At 47.0% G+C, this 12,894-nt stretch overlaps 1 protein-coding gene across 1 annotated transcript in view; it reads right to left on the bottom strand.

The window, feature by feature from the left end:
• Nucleotides 1-978: 978 nt before the first annotated feature.
• LOC133777327 (aryl hydrocarbon receptor-like) overlaps nucleotides 979-12,894 on the bottom strand; it is a 57,039-nt gene continuing 45,123 nt past the window's right edge. Inside the window, exons 12-13 of the mRNA XM_062216860.1 lie at nucleotides 8,105-8,169; nucleotides 979-1,079 (exon numbers count right to left, since the gene is read on the bottom strand). Of these exons, the coding sequence (XP_062072844.1) occupies nucleotides 979-1,079; nucleotides 8,105-8,169 (166 nt within the window). The remainder of the gene's footprint in view (nucleotides 1,080-8,104; nucleotides 8,170-12,894) is intronic.

The following is a 12,894-nucleotide window of genomic DNA, read 5'->3' as shown; positions in this document are numbered from 1 at the left end:
TGCATATGGCATGTGTGTGCACGTGTGTGGTTTGGTGTGGGTATGTGTACACATGTGTGTGTGTGTGTGTGTGTGGTGTGAGTAGTATGGAGTATAAGGTATGTATCTGCTCCTACTACTGAGTCCCCTGTCATGGGCTCCGACTTCCATCTCCCACTTGACTGGCTCCAGTCAACATGGGCTATCCCACCTTTTGTTCTGGCCCAGATCCCGCTTGGGCTGGGGTTTCTGCCCTCAATCAAAGTCCAATTTGCTTCTGGTGTTTTAGGGATTCTGTTTTCTAGAGGAGTTCTGGGCCTATTATTGCAAGCATCTCCTTTGTTATTTGCAGGGGTTTCGGCAGGAGGAGGCTCAGGTGCAAGAGAGTATATAACTGTGTTACTTTTTGTGGAAGTAAGAAAAGAAAATATAGTAGCATTACTATGTTGTTGTTTGTTTTTTAAAGGAAAAATCTACAACTATATAAACCTGAAACTAATGAAAATAGTGATTTTCAGGAGGCGGTAGAGACAGGGTGACTCTGTAGCCGGGCAAACCTGGCGCCTACAGAGTGGTTCAAACACAGTGGCCCCCACTGCACTCAATGGACTTTTGGTTGACAGCAAAAAATACCTGTGACTCAAATTAATAAATCTGAATCTTTAAAGACACTATTCTAAGTAGACATGCAGATCTGTAAGGAAAACTGGAAGAACCTCTTTAACTTTTGAAAGGCATGCCTTGTAAACAGTTTAGATAGCCCACCACAGTTTTCTTCTCAACAGCTTCTCCACGTCACCTGCTGAGTAACAAGAGTGTCATTTTATGTACAAGCAGAGGGAGTTGGTCTCACAGAATACACACAACAGAGCCATAAAAACGGACAAGGTTATTGGACCTCTTTCAGATTCCATTTTCATCACCAGAATTCCCTTGAATGGAGCAACAAAATTTGAGTCATGGAGCTTAGCGGGGAGCAGCAGGGGTGTTCAGCAATTCTCATCGAGTGAAACCTCCTTTGCCAAAAGCACACAAGTACAGGCTGCTGGGCCCAGAAGGTTGTCCTAGTGTGAGGCAGAGGCTGTTGGAGAATTCAGCATCTAGAAAGGAGAACATTTGTGTGTTGGTGGAGAACTACTTTATGATTTTTACCTTAAGTCAAAAATTTCCCATTATGCAATCAGACATGCTTCTCTAGATCACTTGGGAACTACAGTGATGTCAGAGAGAAAGAAACTGCCCACTGCCTGCTGTCCAGAGACCACTGCCTTCCACCTTGCCTGGCTCCACAGCATGGGCTCCTCCAGCTTAGGGCTCATCTCCGTGGCCATTTGGAGTCCCCTCCATGTGCAGGGCTGAGCCCCACTCTCCACGTCCCTCATAATAACCCACTCTGTCCAGGTCCTCTGCTTCGGCCCCTCTCCTTTCTTGGCAGAGAATCTCCAAGGTCCCCCAAAGCCAGCTTTTTCAGATTCATCACACACCTCTCAACAACCCCAAGCGTCTTAGACCCCTCTCCTGATGACCCCAGGACTGGCACCTCAAGCTCCTGAGTGCTCCGGACTTCCTGACTGAAGTCTGGGCTCTGCCTTCAGTGAGTGGCTCCACCTCACCCTACCTCAGTTTTCCCACTTGTAAATTGAAGACAATAATGTACCTCCTTCAGAGAGTCATCAGGTGGCTCAAGAAAACAGAATATCCACATCATCTCCACAGTCCTGGGCATGGTGAAGCCATCACCCGGCTAATGGCAAAGGTTGAGGCTCACCTCTGAGGAGAGAGAAGTTGAAGGACTGGCAGGGGACAGATCTGGCGTAAGTCTGCTCTGCCCAAGGCCTGACACCCTGGTTAACCCAGAATGTGGCTGTCTGTCACTTTTCCCAAGGTCTTCAGTACCCTGGCCAGAGGTAACCTTAGGGAATGGTAGGCAGAGATCCAGGGATCCCTGCCCAGCAGCAGGCCCACTAAGGCCACTCTGTCACAGCACCCACCCTCGGGAAGTCTGCCTGGGCCAAGTAACTCATTCCTCATACCCCGAGAGCAGAATTGGTTCTAAGGGGCAGTGTTTGAGAAGAGGTATGAAGACCAGCTCCATGGGCCTGGCCTTGGTTTCATCAAAGTGAGTCTTCTTCATCCATCTCATAGGGTTGTTGAGGAGTGAAGGACATGGGGATGAGCACTGCCAGTGGCCAGGGGGTTGTCCACCTGGGTTTTGGCCATAAGAATCTCCACATCCAAGCAAATTACATAGGGCATGTAGGGCATTTTCATGGACCATGAACTCTGAGTGACCTGCAAGTAATCTCTCAGGTCCTGAGGTTGGAAGGAGCCTGACTCTGGGTGCAGTGGCCTGTAGACTATTGGCTGCCACAAGGGCTGGGGTCTTGCAGGACCCATCCAGGCCATATACAGCAGACCACTAAAATGAGAGCCTGGGAGAAGCAGAATCTCTCAAGGAAGCTGGGTTATAGTCAGTGTCTTCTGCATCACAAGACAGACTCCCATTCAGTTTTGTTTTGGAAAGGGCCTGGGAATAATGTCAATGAATCAATACCCTCTTAAACATGTAAGCATTTTGGGAAAGGCTGAGGGCCCACAGCCTTTCATACCTTTGTGCACTTCATAAACTTTGACACCCACCTAGTGTCCTTTTGCCTCCTGACTTCTTACCCAGATGTCAATAGGGGAGTGAGGAGACTGAGCAAGGTTCTGGCACTGGTTGGGGCAATGGGAGGGGCCTTGTGCTCTGAAGAAAGAAAGGGGTAGAGGTGCTGGGGTGTGTGCACAGAGATCTGTGCCCAAGCTCAGCCACAGCGAAACACAGGACAGAGCCTCTCTCCCTTTCTTGTTCTCCTCCTGGTTCCTGAATTGGAGGAACAGCACAGCCACAAGGTGTGTTAAATAGACTCTTGTAGGCTTGTGCCTGTAAGACATTACCTGGGGTGAGTTCCAAACAATCCATGCTCAAATGGGTTTGAGACACCAACTCATCTGATGGCTGGAGATGACTGCTCCTAACTGCATTGCTGGTCGGGTACACCTGTTAATGGGTCTCAATGAAGTCCACCTGCCTTATTTACATTCCTGTGTACTGCCCTAGACTTTGAATTTGGTCTTGGGCAAGTGACTTGGGATGACCAGTGGGGGTTACCTGTCCAGAGGCTTGCTAAGCAGCTGCATACCACAGCTTTCCTTCTCAGAGCATGTCACCATAAAAAGATCCTGGGTCTCCTGTTGGAGAGGCCACAGGAGAGGAACTGAGGAACCCGGCTGACACCATCAAATTGCTAGACATGCTAGTGAAGCCATACCCAGCCCCAGCTGAATTGTCAAATGGTTGCAGCCACATGAATGACCACATAAGCCCAGCAGAAGAACCACCCAGCTGATTCCAGTCCATATTGTAGAATCATGAACAAACAGTAAGTGTTGCTTTAATCTACTAATTTTGAAGGTGATTTGCTATTCTGCAATATGAAACATCAGACATGTTCTGTGGATTGTGTGTTGATTATCAGTGTTTAACAGGGATAACCAAGTAACATGGAGAAATGTGATGTGCATATTGTTACAAGCATGTAATGCATGTGCCCTTCACATACAAGCACTTGAGCAGTTTTAGACAGTTTGTGACCAGAAAATACCATAGAAGGAAAGCTCTTCACATCGACTGGCTTCAGGGTGTTCAGGCACATGCACTATTCATGTCAGTAAACACTTTTCTTTGGACACAGAGGAGGGCACAGAAAGACATAAAAAGCACTCCCATGTTCAGCTTCTGCATGAGGCTAGAGGGTCTCACTCCACTCTGCCATGGAAGGCTGCACTTCTTGGTCTGAGAGAAACTAAAGCATTTGTTGATGAACATTTTGTCTTTCACTCCTCTTTGTCACACTATATGGCTTCAGATGTCTCAGCATTTTGGGCTTAAGGGTCCAAGGTGGCAGACTTCCACTCATAAAAAACATCACCAACCAACAGATCTTGGATTCTGCTGAAAGATGAGCACAAATGGTTTTCTTCTCCACAATGCACAGGTCAGCAATTTCCAGCAAGTGGAAAGAGGGCATTGGAAGAGTCCTCCAGCTGGGGTCTGCACTGGGCAAATCCTTCTGTCTTCTGTGCATTAATTCTGTGGCTTCCTTATTCATTTATTTGCTCATTCACACATAGAACAAATACTCACTATGCATCTCCTATGTGCCTGGCTTTGGTGATACTCTTGAGTGGGTGAGGTGGGCCCAGTCAACAGGTCTTGCCTGTCTCCATGCCATACTTGATGGCATCCAGAGTCCATTTTAGCTCCTAAACAGAGTTCCCGGTTCTGTCATGTTAGGAAGGAAGTGGGGCTGAAAGCCGATTCTGAGTCCTTTACATAAGGTGGCTGACGGTGGTTCTCAGAACTTCACCAACCTCTTTTCTTTCACGCTACTGTGAGACTGAGGCCCCATGTACCATTTCTCAAGGGCATACTATTTTCTGGATCCTCCAAGCAACAACATCCCTCTGCCTTTTTCTCAGATTGGATACTGGCTGAAGATGAGCCCCAAAGGACCACTCACCCCTTCTCCTGCATCCATCAGCATCTCACTGTGGTGTAAGAATCAACGTGTCCAGTGACCTCTGCCCTGGGCATCTGGGTGATCTTCATTGTGAACAGGAGGCCTCATGCACCCATAACTGTCTGGTGTGGAGCCTCAGTATGAGTCTGAACATGTGGCTGCCAAATGACATGTTTCCGGGACCCCTTCCAGGTGGACATGAGAACGTGTGGATGGTGTTATGCTCCTTATGTCACTTTCCTATGATCTCATTGTTTTTAAAGAAAAGATCATTCTGATTATTTCTCCTTGAGCATAAAGTGCACTGAGTTAAAAGAAGTTGAAAAGCATATATTTGGGATCTAGTGATTACACTTTCACATAAATGTAACTATACACTTAGAAGAAGGTTAAATATTTACCCAGAAACCTTAAAGCTTAAGATACTTCAATTCTGAGGGAAACTGACAGCAGTTAAGGCCTCAAAGCACCTCCACAGACATGGGTGTAAAACATGACACTCTTCCTAAGTCAGAATCTGGATGAAAGTATCTTTCCTTGTGGGTCTGTAACTGAGTGCCATGGTGCTGTGCACTTTGTTTTGGTAACACTGCTGTTATGGAAAACATTGAGACCATAATTACCCAAAGGAGAGGAAAAGGGATAGTTCAAAGACTCTAACATTGATACTTGCTGATAAAAGATGAAATTTTGGGAAGCTTTATGAGGCTAGTGTGGCATAGCATGTTAAGCCACTGCCTGTGAGTCTGGCACCCTGTGAGGGCACTGTTTGAGTCTCAACTCCTCCACTTTTGATCCAGCTCCCTGCTAATGCACCTGGGAAATCAGTGGAAGATGGCCCAAGTACTTGGGTCCCTGTACTCACATGGGAGATCTGGATGGTCCTGGCTTCGGCCTGGCCCAGCCTCAATCAGTTGTTGTGGCCATTTGGGGAGTGAACCAGTGGATAGAAGATTTCTCTGTCTCTCCCTCTCTTGCTCTGTTACTCTGTCTTTCAAACAAATAAATAAATCTTTTCTTTAAAAGAAATTTTGAGGAATTCAATTAGGAATCTATTTACTTTGGTTTCAGTTAAGTCTAACAGGTCTTTTGAACGTACAGTCTTGTAGTAGATGGAAAACAAAGCATTGGGGTGAGGAATGCATGGATCTCCAGGCTGGAAGATAACAGTAAAGGGGCAAAAACCCAGCAGTGTGCGACAGGCCTCAGAACATGGCTACCAGCATGGGGGGCACTGTTAGGGGGATTCAGGAAAACAGCCCTGCATTCCTGCTTAGCTCTGAGGGCATCCCTGCCATATGAAAACCTACTTCATCCAGAACTCTGTAGGTGGCAGGGGATTCTGTGATTTCCACCAAAAGCTGCATTTAAGGGAGACAGTCGGGGTTGCCTGAAGACTTCACGTGTATGGGGGAACTTGAGCCCTGATAGCACCTGGTCAATGAGAAGTGCTTACTCAGGAAGCTGCTAAGGCAGAAGAAGTGGTGATGCAAGATGAGGCGAGGCAGGGCAGGGTTGGAAGGGGTAGAAATGGATGCTGAATTCACATTCCTATGACAGATTAAAGCTCTGGGGGCCCAAAGCTGAGCTAAATTACACAGAGGTGTCAAAATGGCTCAGTTAAGGCCCAGTAGGCAATAATGTGGGAGAGGGTAGCTGCTGAGTCTATCAGGTCATGACCAGACTCCTCCTAGCAGGAATCCCTGGCTTCAGGAGACCAGCAGTGACAGTGATCTGCTGCATTCCCTCCACGTGTCCCTGTTGGAGCCCCACAGCACTTACTTAAGCCCAGGTCTAGCTGGCCAGCTCCATCATCCTTTCCTACACTGGCAGGCTGGGCAGAGGCCCTGACATATCCAGATTTGTTGGCAGCTATGCACTTGGTTGGTGTGGTGGAACATTCCTCCCTGAGGGCTCTGGAACTCCACCTGCCAGCACCTACATGGAGTTGGATGCCCTGCATGGATATGAATGGCTGGGTAGGGCTGGGAGGGCAGGGTCAGACTGGTGGCCCCCATGGCCTATCTTTGGTCTGTCATACAGGCTCTGCTGGGCACTGTGACAGCCACCACCTGTGTTGGGAGAGCCACTGTTGGAGTCAGGGGAGGGGAAGGGAATTGGCTGAGGGGCTTGGGCAGTGGAGTCTCTCAGGCAGCCAGGTGGGAGCTGGACATCTGTAACCCCTTTACTCACCTGCCCACAGAGCTCCTGGGTCAGTTCTACCTGCACCCACTGCTGCTGCTTGGTGGCAGGGCCAGGTCTTGGACTATAGAATCCCTGTGTAGCTGAGGGTCCATGTGGTTGTGCCTGAGAAGGACAGGCAGGGGCCCTGGGAAGCTGCCTCATCCCCAGGGAATGGGGTGGGTACTCCTGACTTCCTGTTGTCTCCTCTGCTGCTGTGTGCACAGATAGGGGCTGATTCCTATACCCACTGGGAGGAGAGCCACTATCTAGCTCAGCCCTTGGAAGGCACGGGCTGACCACCCTCAGGTGGCTGAAAGGATCAGGTTGGTTCTGCCCTGCTGCCATTTCCATAGGGACCATATCTGGAGGGACTTGGATAGGGCAATCCCAAATGCTGTCCAAGGAGTGGATGCCACATGGTCTGATACAGGTGAGGTCTGAAGTGCTCAAGGGCTCCTGACATTGACTAGTGTGGGGTGCAATCCAGGGAATAGATTCTTTGTAAAAATCCAGAACACCAGGGCCTGTCTGAGCCAGGTGACCATGGACATTTTCTCCTGAAGAGAGTGAAGGTATGCAGCTTGGCTGAAGCACCTGGGCCATCTGTCTGGGGCTACAGGTCTCAGGCAGTGAGCTGTCACATATTGTTGATTTCTGGCATACCCTGATGGTTACAGGTGCTGCCTGGCTATGCCAAGGCCCCCACTGAGGAGGACTCTGGAGGGGCCTCTGGATTGTGGGGCCAGGGTGAGTGGGACCAGTGGTGACAGAATGATGGGGAAGTGCTTGAACAGAATTGGGCACTGTGGCCAGATTCTGTGTTGGAGTCACTTCTGTGGCTAGCTGGCCTGAACTCTGAGAAAATGGGGGCTTCAGGGTCTGCGAAGACATGCTGGTTGGTGGTGGCGGGCTCACATTCCCAGGGTCATGAAAAAGGGCTTCCTTCTCCTTGAGGCAGCCCCACCCCAGACTGGTCCCTGCAGGATCCAAGTCAGCTCTGAGAAGGTTTTCTTCCCACAAATGCTGGTTGAAGTCGGTGACCCCCAGGTGCTGGAGGGTAGAGCAGAGGTCAGGCTGTTCTTCCCTGTCCTTCCCAAGCAGGGTATCGATGAGGGTCAGGAGGGAGCTGCCCTCTTCCTCCACTTTGGCTTCCTTGTCCTCATGTCTGCCATCAGACCCCTGCCTCTCCAAGGATGAGCTTTGAGGAGCTTGGTTAATGCAGGACAAGTGCATGGATTCGTCTTGCTCCGTCGTGGCTCCAAGGAGAGAGCCTGGACACACCTGGACAGTTGGCGAACACTTCCTTGCCCTAGTCCTCCTCCTGGCTGGGAGGGCAGTCAGGGCATTTGGGAGACTGCTCTCATACAGGATGGCCTCACCTGTGATGAAGGTGAATGGCAGCCGCAGGGTCCGCGTGTGCAGGTGCTCCTCTCCCTCTGAGTTCCTGTGGTTAAGGAAACACAAGACCATATCTGTGAATGGCTACCCAAGTGGAAAGGGGGTCTTCTGTTTATCCAGGGGCTGAACAAGTGAACCGGAGCAGCACACCACTCGTTCTGGCTTTTCTAGCCAAGAAAGAAAAATAAAATCCTGTTATTGAACTTGCTTTTCTCTTGCCTTTTTTGGAGTACAAATTCTTGCTCAATACTTTTTAATTTGGGGTTCTGAAATAGTCTCAGATAAAACTGCTTATTCGTGGGAGAAACAGTCCAAAAATCCATGTAGAAATTCCCTAAACATCTTTTACTTTACAAAGAATAAGTCATTAGAAATGATATAAGCAATCAACCATTTGTTACTGGGGGAATAATTTCTCCATCCTTCTCCCCTTTACAATTTACCCACAGGACACGGCCATTATCAGGCTGTCCTGACAGTCACTGACACCATGTCCAGCAAGGAAAGAAGCTTCCTTTACTGCCCTAACCTCACTTGGACTTAGAGCTCCACAAAGGAAAAAAGACTGAAGTAAAATAAGGTGTCAGGCAGAAGCTGATTAGGATGGTGTGGGCATGGGAAACCCTATCCCTGGAGAGACTCTAACTGTAACCATAACCCTAACCCTCACCCTCCACCCAACCCCAACCCTCACCCTAACCCTGACCCTAATCTTCACCTTCCACCCAACTCCAACCCTTACCCTAACCCTAACATTAACTCCAACCACAACCCCAACCCTCATTCTAACCGTAATATTGACTCCAACCCCAACCCCAACCCTAACCCCAATCCTCACGCTCACCCCAACCCTTACCCTCACCCCAACCCAACCCCAACCCTCACCCCAACCTAACCTCAACCCTCACCCTCACTCCATTGCCAACCTTCACTCTAACCCTAACCCCAACCCTCACCCCAAATCCAACCCTCACCCTAACATTAACCCCACCATAACCCCAACCCTCTCCCTTACCCCAAACCCAACAACAATGCTCATCCTAACCCCTACTCCAACCCTCACCCCAACCTCAACTCCAACCCTAACCCTCACCTTAATTCCAACTCCAACTCCAACCCTAACGCCAACCTTAACCCTCACCCTCACCAGATTATCTCTGGCCATCCGTTGTCTTTAAGTCTATGTGTCTTCTATTAACACAGCCACTCTGTCCTTACTGTTTGATTACATATCTATTTCACATCTAATTACTTTCAAACTATTTGTGTCATTTAAAAGTATGCTTCTTATAGAAGGTATTTGTTTGAATCATTTTTAACATTTTTAAAATTTATTTTTAAACGAATACAAATTTCAAAAGTACAACTTTAGGAATATAGTTATTATTCCCACCATATCTGCCCTTTCATCCACACTCTCACCCCTCCTCCTCCTCCTTCTACCCCTGCCAGTCCCATTCTCCATTAAGATTCATTTTTAATTAACTTTGTAAGCAGAAGACCAACTCTATACTAAGATTTCAACAATTTGTGTGCATGCACACACACACACACCAAAAAAACTGAGAACTAGTTTTACAGTTACCTCTCATAAAACAACTCATTGAGGACAGAGGTCCTGCATGGGGAGTTAGTGCACAGTGACTCCTGTTGCTAATTGAATAATTAACACTCTTATGTATGACGTCAGTGACCACCTGAGGCTCTTGACATGAGTTGCCTAGGCTATGGAAGCCTTTTGAGTCCATGAACTCCTTCAGTATTTGGACAAGGCCATAAGCAAAGTAGAAGTTCTCTCCTCCCTTTAGAACAAAGTACATCCTTCTTTGATGGCCCCTTCTTTCCAATTCTTTCCACTTTCTCACAGAGATCTTTCATGTAGAACATTTTTTGCCACATTATCTTGGCTTTCCATGCCTGAAATGCTCTCACTGGATTTTCAGCCAGACCAGGAAGCCTTAAGGGCTGATTCTGAGGTCAGAGTGTTACTTAAAATGATTGTCAATCTATGAGTCTGCTGTGTGGACTGCTCCCTATGTTGGAATATTCTCTCCTTTATAATACTATTATTATTACCACACACTTGATCCTATTTATATGATCACTTTACCACTTATTACTATCTATATATTCACTTTAACACATAATATGATCACTTTAACAATTAAGATGGCATTTTTACTGCCACGCTTAATGAGATTTAAGAGTCCTATGACAAGCTTTTAAACTGTACCCTTAGAAGTAATCTGTAGGAAAGTATGCAGAACTACACAGCTTTACAGTTACAAACTTCCTCCACCCTCTTTTATTCCCACTCTTATTTTTTACTAAGATGTATTTTTTCTGTTTTTTCAAAGATTTATTTTTTACTTGAAATTCAGAGTTACATAGAGAGAGAAGGAGATGCAGAAAGAGAGGTCTTCCATCCACTGGTTCACTCCCCAATTGGTCGCAATGGTCAGAGCTGCGCTGATCTGAAGTTAGGAGCCAGGAGCTTCTTCCAGGTCTCCCACACAGGTGCAGGGGCCCAAAGACTTGGGCCATCCTCCACTGCTTTCCTAGGCCACAGCAGAGAGCTGGATCAGAAGTGGAGCAGCTGGGACTAGAACTGGCACCCATATGGGATGCCGGAACTGCAGGCAGCGGCTTTACCCACTACGCCATGGCGCCGACCCCTGAGATCTATTTTCAATTGACATTGAGTTCAACAAATAGTATAAAGAAAAACAAAAAACAAAAAAACAAAAACTGTTCCTTGACAGTTAAGACAAGGGCAGCTCAAATCATCCCTTTTCAAAGTGTCAATTTTACTCACACAGATTTCATTTTAGTTGCTCACAGATCAGGGAGAACATATGATATTTGTCCCTTTCAGCCACGCTTATTTCCCTAAGTATGGTGTTTCCAGTTTCATCCATTTTTGTTGCAAATGACTGCATTTCCTTTTTTTTTACAGCTGTGTAGTATTCCATAGTGTACATTTCCCATAATTTCTTTATTCAGTTTTCAGTTAATGGGCATTTAGGTTGATTCCATGTCTCAGCTATTGTGAATTGAGCTGCAATAAACGTGGAGGTACAGTTAACCCTTTTGTTTACTGATACCATTTCCTTTGGTTAAATTCCTAGGAATGGGATAGCTGGGTCAAAACGTAGGTCTATATTCAGGTTTTTGAGATATCTCCATACTATCTTTCTTTCCATAGTGGTTTTTCCAGTTTACATTCCCACCAACAGTGGATTAAGGTACCTTTTTCCCCACATCCTCTCCAGTATTTGTTGTTTGTTGATTTCTGTATGAAAGCCATTCTAAATGGGGTGAGGTAAAACTTAATTGTGGTTTTGATTTGCCATTCCCTGACAGCTAGTGATCCTGAACATTTTTTCATGTGTCTGTTGACCATTTGGATTTCCTCTTTTGAAAAATGTCTGGGGGCTGGCACCATGGCTCAATTGGCTAATTCTCTGCCTGCGGTGCCAGCACCCTGGGTTCTAGTCCCGGTTGGGGCATTGGGTACTAGTCCCAGTTGCTCCTCTTCCAGTCCAGCTCTCTGCTGTGGCCCAGGAGGGCAGTGGAGGATGACCCAAGCGTTTGGGCCCCTGCAACTGCATGGGAGACTGGGAGGAAGCACCCAGCTCCTGGCTTCGGATCAGCAGAGCGCCGGCCATATCAGCCATTAGGGGAGTGAACCAACAGAAGGAAGACCTTTCTGTCTTTCTCTGTCTATAACTCTCTCTCTCTCTGTCTCTCTCTGTCTAACTCTGCATGTCAAAAAAAAAAAAAAAAGTCTGGTTGCCGGTGCCATGGCTCACTTGGTTAATCCTCTGCCTGTGGCACTGGCATCCCATGTGGGCACCGGGTTCTAGTCCCAGTTGCTCCTCTCCCAGTCCAGCTCTCTGCTGTGGCCCAGGAAGGCAGTGGAGGATGGCCCAAGTGCTTGGGCCCCTGCACCTGCATGACCAGGTGCAGGAAGAGACCAGGAGGAAGCACCTGGCTCCTGCCTTTGGATCGGCATAGCTCCGGCCATAGGGCCATTTGGGGGGTGAACTAAAGGAGGGAAGACCTTTCTCTCTGTCTCTCACTCTCACTAACTCTATCTGTCAAATAAAAAAATTTAAAAAAAGAGAAAAATGTCTGTTTAAGTCCTTGGTCCCTCTCTTAACTGGGTTGTTTGTTTTGTTGTTGTGGAGTTTCTTGATCTCTGTATATTCTGGTTATTAACCCTGTATCAACTGCATAGTTTGCAAATAATTTCTCCCATTCTATCGGCTGCCTCTTCAATTTCATTGAGTGCTTCTTTTGCTATACAGATACTTCTCAATTTGATATAATCCCATTTGTTAATTTTGGCTTTGGCTGCCTGTGTGTGCCTCTGGGGTCTTTTCCAAAAAGTCTTTGCCTGTGCCAATATCTTGCAGGGTTTCTACGATGTCCTCTAATAATTTGATGGTGTCGGGTCATAGATTTAGATCTTTAATCCATTTTGAGTAGATTTTTGTGTAAGGTATAAGGTATGGTTCTTGCTTTATAGTCCTGCATGTGGATATCCAGTTATCCCAACACTATTTGTTGAAGCGACTGTCCTTGCTCCAGAGGTTGGTTTTAGCTCCTTGGTCAAATGCAAATTGGTTGTAGATGTTTGGATTGATTCCTTGTGTTTCTATTCCATTGGTCTATCAATCTATTTTTGTATCAGCACCAGGCTGTTTTGATTATAACTGCCTGGTAGTATGTCTTGAAATCTGGTATTGTGATGCCTCCAGCTTTGTTT

This window comes from Lepus europaeus, chromosome 2 (genome assembly GCF_033115175.1).
Source record: "Lepus europaeus isolate LE1 chromosome 2, mLepTim1.pri, whole genome shotgun sequence".
Classification (NCBI taxonomy): Eukaryota; Metazoa; Chordata; class Mammalia; order Lagomorpha; family Leporidae; genus Lepus; species Lepus europaeus.
The sequence above is the reverse complement of the archived record's forward strand: the minus strand, read 5'-3'. Positions and strand labels throughout refer to the sequence as shown.